The sequence below is a fragment of the Heloderma suspectum genome, chromosome 3, assembly GCF_057233095.1.
Source record: "Heloderma suspectum isolate Gila_16-S chromosome 3, 16-S_ref, whole genome shotgun sequence".
Lineage (NCBI taxonomy): Eukaryota > Metazoa > Chordata > Lepidosauria > Squamata > Helodermatidae > Heloderma > Heloderma suspectum.
Window position 1 is genome coordinate 46,217,719 of NC_139460.1, and position 22,768 is coordinate 46,240,486.

At 42.9% G+C, this 22,768-nt stretch overlaps 1 protein-coding gene across 1 annotated transcript in view; it reads left to right on the plus strand.

Moving 5' to 3' along the window:
* The window catches only part of LSAMP (limbic system associated membrane protein), a 725,808-nt gene that overhangs the window by 442,901 nt on the left and 260,139 nt on the right, over positions 1–22,768 (plus strand). Inside the window, exon 3 of the mRNA XM_084843046.1 lies at positions 6,945–7,070. Within this exon, the coding sequence (XP_084699172.1) occupies positions 6,945–7,070 (126 nt within the window). The remainder of the gene's footprint in view (positions 1–6,944; positions 7,071–22,768) is intronic.

Here is a 22,768-nt window from a genome sequence, read left to right on the forward strand (position 1 = left end):
CTGATTAGTTTCTTTGTATTTGTTGCAAAATGTTGTTAATTAGGAGGCAGGGACAAGGAAATTACAGCCCTCAAGGCTTAATTGGGAAGCTCCTGTGGAGGCTTTGATGGCTATAAACTCCTTTTTTTCAGATGGAAGTTTAATGGTGTTCTCTTCACCCTTATAGCTGAGGAATACAAAGTGCTAGATTACACATTTTCCTCATTCAATGAGTGATAGGCTTAGATCCTTAAAAGAGGATGTAAGATAACCAAATCCCAATATGTGGTTGGAGTAAAGTACAGGGTGTGCACCACCTTTTCTTTTCTTTTTGGCTTTGGGAGGAACTTGGTAAAATGCATTGATGACTCACAGTTGAACAAAGTGTGGAATGACTCACCTGAAAACTATTGTGTTAGAGCTGATATGAAAATTCTAATTGTTCTGTTTTGATATATGGTGACTCATTTACACAACCAAGTGATTGCTGGATGCTGCAGTTATCAAATGATGAACATGCATGTGTAAACCAGCCCCACTTACTCCTAAAAACCATTGAAATGTTTTAATCAAAGGGTTCTGCCCTTTGTAAATCAACAGTACACAATAAAAGCAGTGCACAAAACTCCCTTTTGTGCACAAAGCTTGAGTGGCATTAAAAAGCTGAGCCATTCCCTAATACTCTGCCTCTCTTTTGCCTGCCTGCCTTCTGTCTCTAATATCTGCCACTGCCCAGGCCTAGGTGCAAGATGGTTGAAGTCATAAAAGCACAAGAGACATGGAAGAATAATGGACATTTGCAGATGACTGGTAAGAGTGAGGAGATAGATAACTTGAAGGAAGGAGAGGAGTCAGCAGAGGCAGAAAGATGGCAATCCTTCACAAAGACTAGGAGCTGGTATGTGGAAGGAGAAAAAAACTAGCCCAAGCACCAAAGTTTGGGGTAAATTGACCTCGTAGGGAAGTCTCTTGGAGGCAGCCCATTTGGCAGCTGTTGCAGTTCTGTTACGCCAGGAAGTGTCAAAAGAGCCATTCAGAAGTTTCCACTTTCATCTTCAAAGGAGAAGGGCCTTACTGAGAAGCTGTTTTGCCTGTTTGCATTTTTGAAGATATTTTTCCCAACCCCTTTGTTACAAGTGAAGTTGGTGCTTAAGAGACACGCTAATGTTTTGTGAAAACAAATCATTTGCTTTCATCTTGAGTGCAACCCTGATTGCACTGAGGGTATTTTAGTATGTTTTCATGTGTCATTCCTATTTTATCACTTACATCAATGTGAGTTGTTCTTGTCATGAAAACTTAACTAGAGCTTGAAAAATCACCGGAGCTAGATATGATGCAGTGGGAAGAGGTTGCCTGCCAGTATGCACAGCCCTGTCAATGGCCTCGTAGCACTTATTACAACTCTGTGCTCAGTTCCATTTTCTGGCCATTTTCTCCACTGGAGCATGTAGCATGAGAACTGGGGACAGAGGGAAGCTATGAACTCATTGGCCCTGTAGAGATGTGACGTTTTCTTCATAGCACTTCCTATGCTAGGACTGAAGCGAGTTTTCTTACATTATTGTCCTACATAGACTCATGTCTTCTAGCTGATGGTATATCATTCTTGGGTTGTTTTGATACTGGCACAAATCCACAGATATCCAAAAACAGAAGATAAAATGTTCTCAAGTGCCAGAAAAAGTTTTATTAAGCCCAAGGCGTTTCGGAAGATATTTCCTTCCTCAGAAAAACTCCTGCCTGAAACGCTGGAGAGCTGCTGTCAGTCAGAGTTGACAACAGTGAGCTAGATGGGCTAATGGTCTGACTCGTTATAAGGCAGTGTCCTGTGTTCTACTTACAGCTTCACAGCCTAGTCCTATGCAGGTTTACTCAGAGGAAAGGCTCACTAGTTCATTCCAAACTGAATTCCAAGCGGAGTAGGGGTGGTGGTGGATGTCCACATGGTTCCATCCAGCAAGGAAGCAGATTTAAAAATAGAGCTCACAGGTGTCTACTTCAAATATATTTCATATGCTCCAGATGTCCTATTTACCAGAGACAGTGCTTGTTTTCTGCTCCCTGTCTCTGATAAATTACTATCCCCAATTTGTCCTTCTTTTTGCCTTTTGGGGACCCTTTGTGAAATTGCTGTTGTTTAGTTTTGCCCTTCTTCAGGCTGCAGCCCTGAGCCCAGATCTAAGTTAAATCTCTGAAATGGTGGGGGGGGGGAGATGGGGAAATGCATCTTCTCATGAATTCAAATTGATGTATATGCAGTCACACAAACATAAAGGTGCCAGGTAGCAATGCTTGTAGTACACACAAAAGGAGGCTAGTTTTGAACTGCTGGCAACAAATTGGGTTTTTTAATGTTTTTTTCTAGTATATCTAGGGATGGATGCCCCCTGCCCGGTCCAGGTTCTCCAGGTGCCTGCACACCCCTGAACCAAATGGGCCATTCATGCCTGTAATATTGCATAGATGGGACCTTTACAGCTACAATGCGTGCAATATTCAATTTACGAAAGTTCCTGAGTTGCCATATGTTTTCACAAAATGGTGACTGTGGGAATGATGGGTGCTCGCAAACAGCTCAGGACAGGTGTGGACAGCTCAGTGAGTGCAGGGGGATGCAAGCAGGGGCAGCAGCTTGGTGGGCAGAGCCCGGAGATGCGATCATGGGGGAGTCGGTTGGACTCCTGGACTCAGCCAAGCACCTGCACCATTCCTAAGTACATGTTTAACCAAAAGAATAAGTACCACCTTGGTTTTTAGACTGGTACATACCAGACTACAGCAGGTTAAATTAAGACAGCATACAGTAGGTGAAGAAGGGCATTCAGCAATGTGAAATGCAATGTAGGGTAGCCACTTAATGCATCATCGAAAAAGAGAAGATGGCACCAATTTGCATAAAAATTGCATGTGCTGATTTATATACATAGATGTAAATTCAGAGTAATTACTAGAATTAAAGTAGAAATACAATACATCTCACTGTAGTGGGGAAGACTGTCGCCAGGTCATCTGAGTGGCTGCTTGGTCTGCTGCCCAGATGCTAAGTTCAAGCCAGGCCCCTCCTCTCCCTTCTTATGGTTCTTGATCTTTAAACGAGACTTGGAGTGGACAGCCTTAAAACAGAGGATGCCACGTGGCCACCCTAATGTACTAGGAGGAGAAGGTGCCCTCAAGCACTAATCTTTCATATGGTCTGTTACTCTGTTTTGAAATGTTGGAGAGGAGAGAGAGCATCCAAATTAAAATATTCCATCATTCTCTTCCTTTATTCCACAGTTTGTTCAGTCCTGTTTACTGCACCAAGAAATTTGGATCTGTTGGCCTTATTTTGCCACTGTCTGCTATTGATCCATGGTAGCTGAGGAAGGGTGGTATTCCACTCTGATGAGGGCTTGGGACAGAGTGGGCTTTCTCTGTCACTGTGCTTGCTGGAGTTCCATGACTAAATGAGCAGTGTGTGGCGAAGAGTTCCCAATTTCTGGTTGATCTTAAACGGTTGCATAGACAGGAGTGACAAGCACCATGGTACAATGTTGCAATTGGGGGGGGGGGGCTGCCTTTAACAGCTATGATTTTTGACATAGTGAGAAAAAAACCCCACTCTCGAAAGTAAAAGCTTTTGAGTTATATTTGTGCCATGCAATCCCATTCAGAAGGATCCAGTTTCTTTACTAGTGGACTGCTCTGAATTTTGAACATATGAAATCCAGACTCACTCTAATGCCCAGTTGTATTCCAAGGCAGACTGTTATGTTCATCACAGTCCTCCAAGCAAGGAAGGGTACTGTAGGGAGCTTGCTAGTTGTATGATTCCCAGCTGGACAGACTTCTACAAGCCTGAGGCAATCAGCCTGAAGTACCAGAAAGTTTTTTGGGGGAAAGATGCTAAAGCTGTTCAAGAGAGATACCTTAGCTCTCTGGGGGCGTAGTCAAGCATTGCAGTTCCTACCAAGATGATGCTGAAAATCGTTTGGCTCTGTATGCCAAAGCCAGATCCTAACAGTAGTGCTGGGGTAGAGAATCTCTCCATGCAATAGGGACAATTCATATATAGACCCACTTCTTCATGCAGAGTTTCCCTGAAGGGTGACCTAGCCAGTATAGTTATAGTTGACTGGTGATTATTTATTTATTTGTTTGTTCGTTTGTTTTCATTCCAATACCGCCCAATAGCCGAAGCTCTCTGGGCAGTTCACAAAAATTAAAACCAAAGAGCACACAATAAAACAATTATATAGATATAGAAATAGATATAGATAACATTAAAACCACAGTATAACAATACAACCAGAATAAAATCTAGCAGCAAAGCAGAGATTTAAAATACAGATTTAAAACAGCAAAGCTAAAAGTCTAGAAAGCTAAAATGCTAAAATACCTGGGAAAATAAAGAGGTTTTCACCTGGTGCCAGAAGGAATACAATATAGGTGCCAGGCAAACCTCACTAGGTTATTATACTTTTATTGTTATATTTTATGGTTTTAGCATTTTTATTAACTGCTTTGATACTTTATGGTAAAGCGGTATATAAATTTGTATAACAAATAAATATTAGCCCAGGGCTGGACAACTTGTGGGCCTCCAGATGTTTTGGCCTGTAACTCCTATGATTTTTACCCTTGGCTGTTCTGGCTAGGGCTGATGGGAGTTGTAGGCCAAAACAGCTGGAGGCTCACAAATTTACTCACTTCTAGTGTAGCCACTATAGAGAGCACCACCCACCCACCCCCACTGAAGCTGTATCCACTGGCCTCCACCTTGGAGTTGAACTATATGAAGTAGTGGTCCTCAATGGCTCTCTTCATTTGGTAATGATAGAAAATAGCAACCCTATCTCCAGGCCTTCCCAAACAGTGTGATATAAGTGCAGACTAGAATCCTGAACCAAAAGAACTGGCTGGTTAGTACTTCAGATCACAAGAGGGGAAATTTAGCCCACCTCTGCCACTCTTGTTGCCCCTCTGAGTTGGTGGTTACAGTGACAGCAGAAGCTATAGCAGGCAGAATACCCCTCCAGGGAATTCCTCTCTTCTAGCCATGCAATCTTATGTTGCCTTGACCAAATTCTCCAGTCCTCCAAACCTCCCTTAACTGTCCCCTTCCTTTCAACCAATAATGCCCAGACCAGTCCTGATTTCCAGGGTTTTGCCCCAGTCCTGCTTTCCTTTAACTCCACATATTATTCCCCCAGGTCCTTGCTTTTCAGGCCACTGCCTGGTTTGCCCTCCTTCTTTTAGTCTCTCTGTCTCTTGATTGACTCAGGGAGTCTCACTCTGGGAGGATTCAACAAACCCTTGCTCTAGGCAGAAACAGCAACTGGAAGGTTTCAGCTTTCTAGCCAGAAATCTACCAAATGAGACTCATCTAAGAGGTTACTGCTTATGATGACTCAACCTTGTGGTTATTTTAGGTTCCATAGCAAATCAAAGGCCATTTCATTTCCTCTGTGTTCCTACATGATGCTTTGGTTGCTGACTCATGGCTCTGGCAAAACAAAAAACAAAAAAACAGCCAAGCAAATATTGTATACATTTTCTTTACTCAGCTGTATGTCTTCTGAAACTAAATATAGTATTGACACAGCACACTGCATTGGTTTGCACTCAGTTCACATTTCCAGGATTATTTGTGGAATTACAGGGACTCTTTGAAGTGAAGGCTCAAATTCCAAAGCAAAAATATGCATCGTAGGGGGAATTTCACAGCAAATTCAGCTTCCTATCATGCTAAAGAAGACATTGCAACAAGACACTGCATAGCTACAAATGGAAACTGAGTAGTATAGACACAGATTATGAAATTCCTCTGAGCCACTGCAGTCGCTCATTCATGGGTGCAGGCACTTTGAGTTCAGCCTTGGGAAGGGAGGCAAAGTAGATGTTAAAGCCACTTGCCCATGTTCTTAGAACATGCAATGAACTGTACTCAGGGACAGCCCTGCCATTAGGCAGTGTGAGGCAGCAGCTTCAGACAGCTGATTTCTTATTTAATGTATCATTGCCATGTTTTATTCCCAAGGAGAGGTACTTGTGGGATTTTCTGCCTCAGGTGCTAAAATAACTAGGCAAGCCTTTGGGCACTATCCACCATGAATTTGGAATGGTTGGTGGGAGGGTACCATTTACTTTCTCCCTTCTGCAGTGAAATGTCTTGGGCTGGCCATAGCTAAACAGTTGTGATGGAGTGGGGAAGCTGATTTCAAGAGGAGGACCACCAGATGGTTCCAACCTCCCACCCCCTGCATGCACACACACACTGTAGTCCACCCTCCAACCACTTTTCTTTTGAATAGTAAAATGGCTGTGAGAAGTGGGCTGCTGGGAAAAAAGAGCAGGTGGGGAAAAGGTCCAGCATCTCTTCCCACAAACCACATCTCTGCTTGAAATAGAACTCACCCCCACCCCCCAATATTTGGTGCAATCTGTTTTAATATTTGGTTGCCACCATAACTTGTAATTTGGCACTAAGGCTGAAATCATCTGCCCAATAACTTGGGAGTAAACTCCACTGAACATAGTCTTTAGTTAATATTAATGGACACAAATGAATTAATTTAAATTTTCATTGAAATCTGTGTCCAAACTTCTCTCTCTCTCCCTCTCTCCCCCTCTATCACACAAACACACCTTGATCAACTTTTGACTCGCTAATGCATTTAGCAAATCAATAAATAAGTAAATAAATAATCAACACAGTGGTACTTAAAACAGTGCCTATCTTTCTTTCTTTCTTTTTCTTTCATCCATCCATCCATCCATCCATCCATCCATCTATCTATCTATCTAAATCAGTGGCAGTTGCACCTGATTGTTACTTTCAACACATTATTTTAAAATAACCCCTAGCATGGGGCAATTAGGAAGAGGTGTCAGTAAGACAATGATGGGGTAGAGTTCCTCTGAAGTTGAAAAAAAATGGCACTCTTGAGCTCTTGACCACCTTTTCTTTTTTGTTTCCCTAGTTCCACCAAAGATCTCCAACATCTCTTCAGATGTCACTGTGAATGAAGGCAGTAATGTGACCCTGCTGTGTATGGCAAATGGACGTCCTGAACCTGTCATCACCTGGAGGCACCTCACCCCTACAGGTAGGAAGCTGTGGTTTGTGTCTATGTGCCTCACATTGTTCCTATCCTCCTACACATCACTAGAGGATGTTTCACTGCACAAAACAGACAGAAAAAAGGTAAGTTCAGTGGATATTTCTATTTCAGATTGAGCCAGACATTCTCTCAGTGTCAGGACTTTGCGCTTGCTTGTTAGCAACTGTTTTCATCCAATAGTCAGTAGTCCTTGCCATTGCTAAGATGTTACAGCAAGAAGGGAAACCCAACATTAGCGACAAAGTGAAAAGGCCTTGTTGTTGTTCAGTCGTTAAGTCATGTCCGACTCTTCATGACCCCATGGACCATAGCATGCCAGGCCTTCCTATCCTCCACTCTCTCCCGGAGTGTGCTCAAATTCATATTCATTGCATCAGTGATGCTATCTAGCCATCTCATCCTCTGCCGTCCCCTTCTCCTTTTGCCTTCAATCTTTCCCAGCATCAGGGTCTTTTCCAGTGAGTTTTCTCTTCGCATTAGGTGGCCATATTTGAGCTTCAGCTTCAGTATCTGTCCTTCCAATGAGCAGTCCGGGTTGATTTCCTTTAGGATTGACTGATTTGACCTCCTTGCAGTCCAGGGGACTCGTAAGAGTCTTCTCCAGCACCACAGTTCAAAAGCATCAATTCTTCGGCGCTCAGCTTTCCTTATAGTCCAGCTCTCACAGCCATACATTACTACTGGGAAAATCATAGCTTTGATTAGATGGACCTTTGTCGGCAAAGCGATGTCTCTGCTTCTTACTATGCTGTCTAGGTTTGCCATAGCTTTCCTCCCAAGGAGCAAGCGTCTTTTAATTTCATGGCTAAAGTCATTGTCTGTGGTGATCTTGGAACCCAAGAAAATAAAATCTGTCACTGCTTCCATTTCTTCCCCTTCTATATGCCAGGAAGTGATGGGGCCAGATGCCATGATCATCGTTTTTTTAATATTGAGTTTCAGACCAGCTTTTGCACTCTCCACTTTCACCTCAACAAGAGGCTCTTTAGATTCTCTTTGTTTTCTGCCATTAGGGTGGTATCCTCTGCGTATCTGAGGTTGTTGATAATGCTCCCGGCAATCTTAATTCTGACCTGTGATTCATCCAACCCGGCGTTTCTCATGATGTACTCTGCATATAAGTTAAATAAGCAGGGTGACAATATGCAGCCTTGTCGTACTCCTTTCCCAGTTTGGAACCACTCGGTTGTTCCATGTCTGGTTCTTACTGTTGCTTCTTGGCCCTCGTACAGGATTCTCAGGAGACAGGTAAGGTGGTCTGGTACTCCCATCTCTTTAAGAATTTGCCAGAGTTTGTTGTTATCCACACAATCAAAGGGTTTAGCATAGTCAATGAAGCAGAAATAGATGTTTTTCTGGAAGTCTCTTGCTTTCTCCATGATCCAGCGAATGTTGATGATTTGATCTCTAGTTCCTCTGCCTCTTCGAAACCCAGCTTGTACTTCCGGTGGTTCTTGGTTCACATACTGCTGAAGCCTAGCTTGTAGGATTTTGAGCATAACCTTGCTGGCATGTGAAATGAGTGCAATTGTGCGGTAGTTTGAACACTCTTTGGCATTGCCCTTCTTTGGAATTGGAGTGTAAACTGACCTTTTCCAGTCTTGTGGCCACTGTGGAGTGTTCCAAATTTGTTGTCATATTGAGTGCAGCACTTTAACAGCATCATCTTTTAGGATTTTAAATAGCTCAGTTGGAATACTGTCATCTTTGTTGTTCGTAATGCTTCCTAAGGCCCACTTGACTTCACTCTCAAGGATGTCCGGCTCAAGTTCAGTGACTGCACTATCATGGCTATCAGGGACATTCAGATCTTTCCTGTATAGTTCTGCTGTGTATTCTTTGCACCTCTTCTTAATCTCCTCTGCTTCTGTTAGGTCCCTGCCTTCTTTGTCCTTTATCATGCCCATCTTTCCACAAAACGTTCCCTTGAGATCTCTGATTTTCTTGAAAAGATTTCTAGTCTTTCCCATTCTATTGTTTTCCTCGATTTCTTTGCATTGTTCATTTAAGAAGGCCTTCTTGTCTCTCCTTGCTATTCTCTGGAACTCTGCCTTCAGTTGGATATATCTTCCCCTTTCTCCCTTGCTTTTCGCTTCCCTTCTTTCCTCAGCTACTTGTAAAGCCTCATCAGACAGCCACTTTGCTTTCTTGCATTTCTTTTTCTTTGGGATGGATTGAGTTGCTGCCTCCGAAACAATGTTACGGACCTCCATCCATAGTTCCTCAGGCACTCTGTCTATCAGGTCTAATCCCTTAAATCTATTCCTCACCTCCACTGTATATACATAAGGGATATGATTTAGGTCATACCTGAATGGTTTAGTGGTTCTCCCTAGATTCTTCAATTTAAGCCAAAATGTTGCAACAAGAAGCTCATGATCTGAGCCACAGTCAGCTCCAGGTCTTGTTTTTACTGACTGTATAGAGCTTCTCCATCTTTGGCTGCAAAGTACATAACCAATCTGATTTCGATATTGACCATCTGGTGATGTCCATGTGTAGAGTCGCCTCTTGTGCTGTTGGAAAAGAGTGTTTGCTATGATCAGCGTGTTCTCTTGGCACAACTCTATTAGCCTTTGTCCTGCTTCATTTTGTACACCAAGGCCATGCTTGCTTGTTATCCCGGTGATTTCTTGACTTCCTACTTTAGCATTCCAATCCCCTATGATGAAAAGGACATCTTTTTTTTGGTGTTAGTTCTAGAAGGTGTTGTAGGTCTTCATAGAACCAATCAACCTCAGCTTCTTCAGCCTCAGTGGTTGGGGCATAGACTTGAATTACTGTGATGCTGAATGGTTTGCCTTGGATTCGTACTAAGATCATTCTGTCATTTTTGAGATTGTACCCCAGTACTGCTTTTCCCACCCTTTTAATGACTATGAGTGCTACTCCATTTCTTCTAAGCGATTCTTGCCCACAGCAGTAGATACAATGGTCACCTGAATTAAATTCGCCCATGCCTGTCCATTTTAGTTTGCTGATTCCCAAGATGTCGATGTTCAATCTTGCCATCTCATGTTTGACCACCTCCAGCTTACCTTGATTCATTGATCTGACATTCCAGGTTCCTAAACAATATTGTTCTTTACAGCATCGTATTTTCTTTTCACCACCAGACACATCTACAGCTGAGTGTCTTTTCAGCTTTGGCCCAGCCGCTTCACTCTTTCTGGAGCTACTTGGAAATACCCTCTGCTCTTCCCAGTAGTGTATTGGACACTTTCCGACCTGAGGAGGGGCTCATCTTCTGGTGTCATATCTTTTAGCCTTGTGATACGTTCCATGGGGTTTTCTTGGCAGGAAGACTGGAGTGGGTTGCCATTTCCTTCTCCAGTGGACCACATTTTGTCAGAACTCTCTGCCATGACCTGTCCGTCTTGGGTGGCCCTGCACGGCATAGCTTATGGCTTCACTGAGTTACGCAAGCCCCTTCGCCACAACAAGGCAGTGATCCATGAAGGGGGAAAAGGCCTTGCCCTTCTAATAATGAGTTCATAGTAAGCCTTTCAAAACCACAAAATTGACTTCTAGCATGGTGTCATTAGTCACTTCTTACCTGCAGCCTTAAATCTCCTATAGACAATTTCTTTTGAGAGTTCAAATTAGAAAACATGTTGAAGGGTGTTTTTTTCTCTGTGTTGGCTACATAAGGGGAAATGCAAGTAAGAACTGAAACTGTGAGAAACCAGTCACATCCGTTGATGGTTTAATTACTCCTTTGGTACTTTAATGCTTGGTTGCATTGGAAAGGGCATTGCCATTGTCATTAGCTTGACCTGCAGGGCAATCAGTTCAGAAAGGGAGGAAGCTTTCTGATTATTTATACTTTTAGCATTTAATGTAGAAAAAAAATACTGCTTACAAGTCTCCCTTATAGCTATACTAGGAGTGCGTTGACGCTACCGCCTTCTACACTTAGGGCTGCCTCACACATTGATAAGCACAAAGAGTGCTTATCAATGGGACCTTCTCAAGCTGGGGAGAGGTAACGAGTGGGGTACCGCAGGGCTCAGTCCTGGGCCCAGTGCTCTTCAATATTTTTATTAATGACTTGGAGGAGGAGGTGCAGGGAATGCTGATCAAATTTGCAGATGACACAAAATTGGGAGGGATAGCTAATACTTTGGAAGACAGAAACAAAATTCAAAGTGATCTGGATAGACTGGAGTGCTGGGCAGAAAACAACAGAATGGCATTTAATAGGGACAAATGCCAAGTTCTGCACCTAGGAAAAAGAAACCAAATGCACAGTTACAAGATGGGGGATACGTGGCTCAACCACACTACGAGCGAGAAGGATCTTGGAATTGTCGTCGATCACAAGCTGAATATGAGCCAACAATGTGATGTGGCTGCAAAAAAGGCAAATGCTATTTTGGGCTGCATTCATAGAAGCATCGCTTCCAAATCCCGGGAAGTACTAGTTCCCCTCTACTCAGCACTGGTTAGGCCTCATCTGGAGTACTGTGTCCAGTTCTGGGCACCACACTTTAAGAAGGATGCAGAGAAGCTGGAGAGGGTTCAAAGGAGGGCAACAAAGATGATCAGGGGACTGGAAACAAAGCCCTATGAAGAGAGACTGAAAGAACTGGGCATGTTTAGCCTTGAGAAGAGAAGACTGAGGGGAGATATGATAGCGCTCTTCAAGTACTTGAAAGGTTGTCACAGAGAAGAAGGCCAGGATCTCTTCTTGATCATCCCAGAGTGCAGGACACGGAATAATGGGCTCAAGTTACAGGAAGCCAGATTCCGACTGAACATCAGGAAAAACTTCCTGAGTGTCAGAGCAATACGGCAATGGAACCAATTACCTGGGGAGGTGGTGGGCTCTCCCACACTGGAGGCCTTCAAGACGAGGCTGGACAGCCATTTGTCAGGGATGCTCTGACTTGGATTCCTGCATTGAGCAGGGGGTTGGACTCGATGGCCTTGTAGGCCCCTTCCAACCCTACTATACTATTCTATGATTCTATGATCAGCAAACCCAGGTTTCTTATCAAATCAGATGTACATCTAATAGGAAGCCATTCAGCCATTTTCTGATTAGTAGATCTGTCTAGCTATTTGACGTATGCATGCTTTACAGTTTTAGAATTATGCTTACAAAAAAAACCCTGAGGTGTACATCTAAAAATGTGTGAAGTTGCCCAGAGATGCAGGGTATTGGTTCTTAAGATCTGTGTCATCTTTCATTTCAACTTGATGATATATTCAGCCCCACAGTTGTCAGGGGTTCCACTTGCCTGCCTGCCTCATAGATAAGTGTTTTACAATTATTTAATAAATATTTCATAAAGAAATGCTCAGTAAAAAGAATCATTCAGTAAAATACAGAAAGATATGCAAAACAACTGAACCCATAAAGCAGCTAGGAAATGGACTTCCCTGGTTTGCAGAATGGGCAAGAAAGCTAAGAGAAGGCAGAGAATTAGCTGACTGGAGCAAGATGAATGTTTAGGATTAACTTAGGTTCTGTTTCCTTTTATGAAATGTTTAATTTATCAATAAAGGAAATTGAGAAGAAGTAATAGCCGAATACTATATATGTCAATTCTGGGGGGCAGGGTGGAGGAAAGGTTTGTATGTATTTGAAAAACTTTGAAATATATACTGTATATTTAAAGTAAAACTCATTGTTTACAGTGGTACTTACCCCAAAGTTAGTGTTTATATGGGTATGACCTTTGGGTTGGATCTAGACTTGGCCATCCTTAGAGAAGACCCAGTGAAATCCCATGGATTTCAATATGTCTACTCTAAGTAAGACTGAATCTTAATCCAACCTTAAATCAGCATAGGAACATGAAAAACAATATGTACAATGAGCCCCGTAGCCAAATATCATAGATGAGGAGGCGGAGGATGACAATGACGATCATAATGATGATGGTAATGATTTTACAGTAAGCATCATATAACAATAATCAATTCATAAACACACTCAGCATTAAAAATACACAGAGCAAAAATTTCCATCTCAGCTCACAACAGATATAAAAGCTTGGTGAAAGAGCCAGGTTCTCACAGAGTGAAAGGAACTGAGGGAGGGAGCTGGACAAATGTGTGGGATTCTAAAATTTGTTGTGGTATTTCTTCCTATAACCACCTTACTAATTTTTGAGAGGTACCACTCTGTGTCAGAGTTTGGCTCAGTCAGGCTAAGAGGTGTGTTTGTCTTGATTCTAAGATGTACTGAATCATAAAGACAACTGATGAAATAGGAAAGAATGCTTTTATTATTAAGGAAGAATCATTCCCACACACACCATCCATCCTCGATACAGAAATAGAAAGAAAATGAAGTTAGACTTACAATTTTGCCAGGAATTTTGCCCTGTCCCCTCTGAAAGGCCCTCTCAAATGGAACTATAATGTTTTAAGCTTTCTGATTGGTTATAATAAGGTAGGCCAGTCTCCCGAAATACCCTTTCCCAAATCTAAAGTGCTACCCTTTTGCTTACTTCTGTTGATGCCTTTTGATCACTCCACCTTCTTGCTTACATCTTTACTGATGCATCTTGTTTACTCGACAGTTCTTCAGAAATCTCCGAAGTTTCCTAATATGTCATCTCCATGTACCCTGTGGTTTGACCTGTCTGGGACAAGAACCTATGTCCATTCTCATCAATTTCCCCTTTCCTTAGGTCAAGCTGACCTTGCATGTTTATAACTTAGGCCCCAAATCAAATTTTAGTTCATATCACTTCCTTGCAGCTTCTTCCAAGCTAGGCCTCTTTGTAGTTGGCCTATATAAACTTAGCCTTGATAATCTTTTTCACATTGCACTAGGGATGGCGGAGAATTTCTCCCCAAAACTTCGGGGGGCCGAGCGCCAACATGTTCGGCCCCCCGAACAAGTTTCAGGGAGAAATTCTCCGCCGCCCCCCGCCCCCTCCCCGGGACGGGACTTACCTTTGCTGAATGTCCCTCCCGGTGGCGGGTCCAGGCAGCAGTTCGTCGGGTCTTCGTCAGGGGCGGGGGCGGCAGCCGATCTTTCGGCAATAAAAGAAAAAAAAACAAAAACGCCCCCGTGATAGGCTACGTGACGATTAACGTAGCCTATCACGGCTAGATTTGCAAAGTCAGCCGTGATAGGCTACGTAAATCGTCATGTAGCCTATCACGGGTGACTTAAAAAAAAAAAAAGCACGTACGGATAAAGGCGGCCCCCATAGGGAGCCGCCATTCGCGTTCCTTATTTGGTCGCTGTAGTCTACGTAAATGTTTACGTAGACTACGGCGAAAATAAGGGCAATGCTATTTGCGTTGCCCTTATTTTCACCGTAGTCTACGTAAACATTTACGTAGACTACAACGACCAAATAAGGAACGCGAATGGCGGCTCCCTATGGGGGCCGCCATTTGCGTACGCGCTTTTTTTTTAAAGTCACCCGTGATAGGCTACATGGCGATTTACGTAGCCTATCACGGCTGACTTTGCAGATCTAGCCGTGATAGGCTATGTTAATCGTCACATAGCCTATCATGGGGGCGGGTTTTTTTGTTTTTTTTTTAACTGTTTAGTTCGCGGCCAGGCGAGGCGAGGCGCCTCCTCCCCGGCCTGAATTTTGGCCGGGCGATGCGGGAAGCCTCCCCCCCCCAGCCTGAACTTTGCGGGGGGAGCAATGAAGCGCCTCCTCCCCACCACGGGAAATCTTCGAGGACAGGTAAGTGACTTTCGTCCACCCCTACATTGCACTTCAAACTCTCAGTGGATGGATATATCACATGAGTCCAAAAGCCCTTTCCACTCTGTATCTGCATTCATGAAACCATGTTCATGTCCATGTTCCTTCCAAAGGATAATAAAGGAGTGGCATCTACCTTTAATTAGTCTGCCAAAAAGCACTGCAACTATCCTTCTGAAATTTTTCAGGTTTCTAAGCTAAAGCTGGATGACATTTTTAAAACAAGTATCCATGAAAGAACATAGGGGGATAAGCACATCCTTTTTTTTTGGAAACCTCCTAACTTTAAAGGCTGATCTTACAAACAAACCAAAAACCCTGCACTTTTTTGTTCAAAGAAACCTGGCAAGCTTGATCCCTCCAACTATGCCTACAAATTTGGTCCAATTCTGCCAAGGAATAAAAATATTACTGGCAGTTCCCTCTTAAAAAAATAAGAATCAAACTTTAAGGACACCTAGCACAAAACCTTTGAACGATGGCAGCCTTCATCCCTTCATAAGGGGTTATGCCACCAGAAAATATCATACATTGCTGTCAAACACACTCCGCCCACCCCAAGTAGGTATTTGTTGCTTTACAATGATAGTCAGTGAGAGGCATGAAGCTTCTCATTTCCATATTAAGATTCGAATTTGGGCTCCAAGTTGAATCGGGGAGCCTCCAGATCAATCCGAGGTGAATCCGGCTATGTTCTGAACTGCTGAATGAGGTATGAACTGAATCTTGTGGTCGGTACATGCTCTTCATTGTTGCTGCTGCTGCGGCTGCTAGTACTACTACTATTACTACTATAAATAATCATAATAATAAGAGCAGTGATAACAGCAAAAAGAATAAGAACTAATAATAACAGTGATAGAAAAAATCCAGTTTTGTGGCTTGGTCCCATCTCAAATCAAAAGAACTATAAGCAAGAGAAGGAAATGCTGCCAAGAAGAAATAGGAGTGGAAGAAGGGAACCAAGCCAATAAAAGAAATGTGAACAGAGCCAGGAAGAGAGAATGTTTCCTCCACTGAATTTTGAAGTGCCTCGTCGCCATTCCCTTCTGTTGTTGTCAGTACTAAGTGTAAATGTGCCAGCCACTGAGGCACACTTGGAAACATGTCCTGTCCCCCACCCCCTTTAATTAAGATATGTACTTGCAATCTGCTAACTTCCAAGACATAGTTTTTCTGTGAAGGGCACATTTTTCTAGCATTTGATCTACCTCCTTATTGGAATTTTAGTCTTCAACGCCATCTAGTAATTTCTCCTAAAATTACCAGGAAAGTCATCCCACATCACGCATGGAACATTGGTGTGTATTAGAGGAGTTAAACTGTTGTAGATGTTATATTATCTGAGACTTCTGCTGACACTTCTAACACTGTAGACAGCAAGGCCCCTCACCATGGTACCCTTATCACACTGGAGTGTGTGTGTGTGTATCTGTGTGTCTGTGTGCCCCCTGGGAGGGTTCATTGTATTGGAAGGCTGGTGACACCAAGAGATGCCTACAGATCTGGTGTGTGTGTCTATGCATATGTAGATATGCATAGGGCTATTCAGATATAGCCCCTTCATGGATCACTGCCTTGTTGTGGCGAAGGGGCTTGCGTAACTTAGCAAAGCCATAAGCTATGCTGTGCAGGGCCACCCAAGATGGACAGGTCATGGCAGAGAGTTCTGACAAAATGTGGTCCACTGGAGAAGGAAATGGCAACCCACTCCAGTCTTCCTGCCAAGAAAACCCCATGGAACGTATCACAAGGCTAAAAGATATGACACCGGAAGATGAGCCCCTCCTCAGGTCGGAAAGTGTCCAATACACTACTGGGGAAGAGCAGAGGGTATATCCAAGTAGCGCCAGAAAGAGTGAAGCGGCTGGGCCAAAACCGAAAGGACACTCAGCTGTGGATGTGTCTGGTGGTGAAAAGAAAATCCGATGCTGTAAAGAACAATATTGTTTAGGAACCTGGAATGTCAGATCAATGAATCAAGGTAAGCTGGAGGTGGTCAAACATGAGATGGCAAAATTGAACATCGACATCTTGGGAATCAGCGAACTAAAATGGACAAGCATGGGTGAATTTAATTCAGGTGACCATCATATCTACTACTGTGGGCAAGAATCCCTTAGAAGAAATGGAGTAGCACTCATAGTCAACAAAAGGGTGGGAAAAGCAGTACTGGGGTACAATCTCAAAAACGATAGAATAATCTCAGTACGAATCCAAGGCAAACCATTCAGCATCACAGTAATTCAAGTCTATGCCCCAACCACTGAGGCCAAAGAAGCTGAGGTTGATTGGTTCTATGAAGACCTACAACACCTTCTAGAACTAACACCCATAAAAGATGTCCTTTTCATCATAGGGGATTGGAATGCTAAAGTAGGAAGTCAAGAAATCACCGGGATAACAAGCAAGCATGGCCTTGGTGTACAAAATGAAGCAGGACAAAGGCTAATAGAGTTGTGCCAAGAGAACACGCTGATCATAGCAAACACTCTTTTTCAACAGCACAAGAGGCGACTCTACACATGGACATCACCAAATGGTCGATATCGAAATCAGATTAATTATGTCCTTTGCAGCCAAAGATGGAGGAGCTCTATACAGTCAGTAAAAACAAGACCTGGAGCTGACTGTGGCTCAGATCATGAGCTGCTTCTTGCAAAATTTCGGCTTAAATTGAAGAACGTAGGGAAGACCACTAAACCATTCAGGTATGACCTAAATCATATCCCTTATGCATATACAGTGGAGGTGAGGAATAGATTTAAGGGATTAGACCTAATAGACAGAGTGCCTGAGGAACTATGGATGGAGGTCCGTCACATTGTTCCAGAGGCAGCAACTCAATCCATCCCAAAGAAAAAGCAATGCAAGAAAGCAAAGTTGCTGTCTGAGGAGGCTTTAGAAGTAGCTGACGAAAGAAGGGAAGCGAAAAGCAAGGGAGAAAGGGGAAGATACATCCAACTGAATGCTGAGTTCCAGAGAATAGCAAGGAGAGACAAGAAGGCCTTCTTAAATGAACAATGCAAAGAAATCAAGGAAAACAACACAATGGGAAAGACGAGAGATCTCTTCAAGAAAATCGGAGGTCTCAAGGGAACATTTTGTGCAAAGACGGGCATGATAAAGGACAAAGAAGGTAGGGATCTAACAGAAGCAGATGAGATTCAGAAGAGGTGGAAAGAATACACAGAAGAACTATACAGGAAAGATCTGAATGTCCCTGATAGCCATGATAGTGTGGTCACTGAACTTGAGCCGGACATCCTAGAGAGTGAAGTCAAGTGGGCCTTAGGAAGCATTACTAACAACAAAGCTAGTGGAGATGACAGTATTCCAACTGAGCTATTTAAAATCCTAAAAGATGATGCTGTTAAAGTGCTGCACTCAATATGCCAACAAATTTGGAACACTCAACAGTGGCCACAAGACTGGAAAAGGTCAGTTTACATTCCAATTCCAAAGAAGGGCAATGCCAAAGAGTGTTCAAACTACCGTACAATTGCGCTCATTTCACATGCCAGCAAAGTTATGCTCAAAATCCTACAAGCTAGGCTTCAGCAGTATGTGAACCGAGAACTACCGGAAGTACAACCTGGGTTTTGAAGAGGCAGAGGAACTAGAGATCAAATCGTCAACATTCGCTGAATCATGGAGAAAGCAAGAGACTTCCAGAAAAACGTCTATTTCTGCTTCATTAACTACACTAGAGCCTTTGATTGTGTGGATCACAACAAACTGTGGCAAATTCTTAAAGAGATGGGAGTACCAGACCACCTTACCTCTCTCCTGAGAAACCTGTACGAGGGCCAAGAAGCAACAGTAAGAACCAGACATGGAACAACCGAGTGGTTCAAAATTGGGAAAGGAGTACGACAGAGCTGCATATTGTCACCCTGCTTATTTAACTTGTATGCAGAGTACATCATGAGAAACGCCGGGATGGATGAATCACAGGTTGGAATTAAGATTGCTGGGAGAATTATCAACAACCTCAGATACGCAGATGATACTACCCTAATGGCAGAAAGTGAAGAGGATCTAAAGAGCCTCTTGTTGAGGGTGAAAGAGGAGAGTGCAAAAGCTGGTTTGAAACTCAACATTAAAAAAACGAAGATCATGGCATCTGGCCCCATCATTTCCTGGCGTATAGAAGGGGAAAAAATGGAAGCAGTGACCGATTTTATTTTCTTGGGCTCCAAGATCACCGCAGACGGTGACTGTAGCCATGAAATTAAAAGACGCTTGCTCCTGGGGAGGAAAGCTATGGCAAACCTAGACAGCATAGTAAGAAGCAGAGACATCACCTTGCCGACAAAGGTCCGTCTAATCAAAGCTATGGTTTTCCCAGTAGTAATGTATGGCTGTGAGAGCTGGACTATAAGGAAGGCTGAGCGCCGAAGAATCGATGCTTTCGAACTGTGGTGCTGGAGAAGACTCTTATGAGTCCCCTGGACTGCAAGGAGGTCAAATCAGTCCATCCTAAAGGAAATCAACCCTGAGTGCTCATTGGAAGGACAGAGACTGAAGCTGAAGCTCAAATATTTTGGCCACCTAATGCGAAGAGAAAACTCCCTGGAAAAGACCCTGATGCTGGGAAAGACTGAAGGCAAAAGGAGAAGGGGATGGCGGAGGATGAGATGGCTAGATAGCATCACCGATGCAATGAATATGGACTTGAGCACACTCCGGGGGAGAGCGGAGGACAGGAAGGCCTGGCGTGCTATGGTCCATGGGATCACGAAGAGTCGGACACAACTGAACGATTGAACAAATTCAGATATAGATATACAAACACACATGCACACACGCACTCACATGCACACATGTTCTCTTCAGGCATTCCATTCTTGCAAATGTGGAGGGCAACAAGGATGCACATACTGCCCCTGCCTCCACCTGTGACCCCTCCATATAGACAGGGAAGGTCTTCAGTGGGACTGGGACTGTGTTCAGCTAAGCATTCATTCATTTCATTCATTTATGACATTTCTATATGAGCCAATAGACAAAGCTGTCTGTGCAGTTTACAAAGACTTCAGATCTTAAAAATACAGTATTATGTATAATATAAAAACAGTTTAGCAACAAACATATAAACAGAGCAGACATACATACACACACACACACACACACACACAACCAAACAATATCCCATGACTTGATTAAAAACCTATCATATGCTGCCAAATACCTGGGAGTAGAAGAAGGTGCTGAAAAGATGTTGGCGCCAGGCGAGCCTCACTGGGGAGTTCGTTCTGCAATTGGGGGTCCATCACCAAGAAGGCCCTCTCACTTGTTGCCTCCTCTGAGCATCCCTCAGAGGAGGCACCCAGAATAGCGCCTTAGACGATGAGTGTAGTGTATGGGTAGGTTCATGCCAGGAGAGATGCACATCAGATTGTGGTCCTGAGCCGTGTAAGGCTTCATAGGTCAAAACCAGCACCTTGAATTGGGCTTGGAAACATAAACATATTTGCAGAACTTCATGTGATGGGGAGCGCTGTCCATACTTACATAAACCGAATGCCTGAAAAAACCACGTACACACACGTCTGTGTATGATGTCCATTCTTTCAACTATCTAGTGATAAGAGTGTAATGTAAGACTGAACAAACGGTTTCGCTCCTATTCCTTTGAACCTTTGAGAACAGTTATGTAATTAATTATGAGTCCCTTATAGTTTGACTTATAATATAGCCCTCATAGTTTCTGAGGTTTCCTGCAAAGTGACCCCTTTCCCACTTGGGTATTTTTCTGGATGACCATCCCTTTCCCACCACCATATTTTTCTTTTCATGGTCATGTGCTATATTCACTTGCTGATATTCAGTTCTTCTGTGTTCACAGTGACCTCCTTGCAACTTGTTTGTGGATGAAGCATGCAGCTTATTTCACTGGCATTTAAGAATCATGAAAGTACAAAAAAGAAGGGTTGCAGTGGATCCCAGTGAGTCAAGTGGGACCTTGCTCAAAATTAAATGTCAGATAATCCGCCAGCCTCTTATGCTGCTACTTCCAATGAAACAAAGTAGCAAATCCAGATCCTAGTGCTAAGAGAACAAAGGCTTTATTTTCTTGCATTCATCACTCTATGAGTCCATCCCAATTTTTCAGATTTGAACCACTGTTCAGTGCTTGATGATGGGGAGACTCCTGGTGTGTCACTTTTATACTAAATGGTGCTTTTATTTTGCCATCAATTGAAAGATAGATGGGAGAAGGTAAAAGCGTATCTCTATCCAAAAGTTGCTTTCCTCCCTTGCCTTCTGTTGTGCTAGATATGGAGAAATATCAGACATGTTTCTCACATCAGCCACCAGTTCCCAAGCCTATGAGCTGCCTGCAGCAAGCCTGTTTCTTCCCTGGTGAGATGGTTAAATTGTCACAGTTGCTGTCAACTATAACACTGAAGCCTGGGGAAAAAGGAGGAGAGCTGATGTATGGGGAGAGAAAGAAACCCTTTAATAATTCAGATGGCAAATATCAATGCAAATCAGCTTTAATTCTTGGAGGTATACTGGTAATGAAAGCTGAAATGCCATTTCTTAGAATGACATCAGCCTTGATTCATTCTTCAGGATTGTTCTGCCACTGTTGTACAGTTAACAGATGGGTTTGGGATGAGCAACCAGAGAGAAAAACAACCTTACCTTCTCAGCACAGCTATTGCCCTCTTATAATCCAGGCTAGTAAACTGCAAAGCTGCAATGGCCATCTTTTGTAGCCGATTCAGGAACTGCATATCAGACACAGAGATGACCAAATCTAACTAAGCCATGAGTGTTTCCGTAGTCCAAATGGCAGCCCTTTCTTCTGAGAATCAACCTTGTAAAAAAAAAGTGCACAGCAAACTGTTCTCACCAAGGTTCAAGAGACATGGCTTCCTGGAATGTTTGAGGAATGGCAACTCTGTTATTAGAAATTATTTCCTCCACTAAGGAGAGACAACATTAATTTAAAAGCTTTTGAGAGAGAGAGAGAGAGAGAGAGAGAGAGAATAGGGAGGGGGGGAGAGAGATTCTCACTAACCAGTGATTTGGGTTTCCCCCAAATTCTCATGAAGCCTTGCTCAGCTATTACTTTGAATGAGATGTGTTCAATATTTGCCCCAGTTAGCTCCCTGAGAGGTATCTTGAATTGCTAGTTGTAACAGAACTAGAAATGTATGGGAAATTTGTTTCAGGTCATTTTTGATCAGGATTTACCCAGTTTGCAGTTTCCAGACTGAACATGGACCGGGACACAATCTACGGTCAAAGACCGTACATTTCCAAGCTTGGAATGTAATTCGCAGACCAAAAATGAAGCATATATTTGAAAAATGTGCATTAAAAATATGTACTTTTGAAAAATGTGCACAAATATGCTTCAATCAATGGGAGAAGAATGTGTACGTTTCAATGATGCACACAACTGATTGCGTACATTTAGAAAAAATACACACAAAAATATAGATAGATTTTCACGTGAAAAGGGGAAAAAAAAGAGCAAAGCTTGCAATCTGATATGTACTTGAGTTGGAATGAGCTTCAAGCTGGAATTCAGAATTTTGCTGATTTGCACATCCCTAAACATAGCTATAACTAGTTGTTCAATGGGCATGTGTCAATTTGCCACTTCTCCATGTACTTCTCTTGCAAGTGTCCTTTTCTTGTACACAAGGGGTTTCTGTTGTGCATGAGGCAATGGGATGTGGCAAAAATGTTCTTATGTAACTTTACAGTGTCACCATGTGCAACCATGATTGTGGAAGGTGGAAAAGTGCTCTAAGGAATATATCAAGTACCTAGATAAATGCCAGATTACCCTCTATCATGGTAGGCATTCCACCCCAGTGACATGAGAAATAATGTGAGAAGTTCACGTGTATGCTGTATATAACACCATAATAGAAATTAGAGCCTCTTCTTCTATTTTGCTCATAATAAAATGGCCAGCTACTGCATTTTCTGGTTGTTGCTGGTTGAATTATGAGTTTCCATTCCCATTCT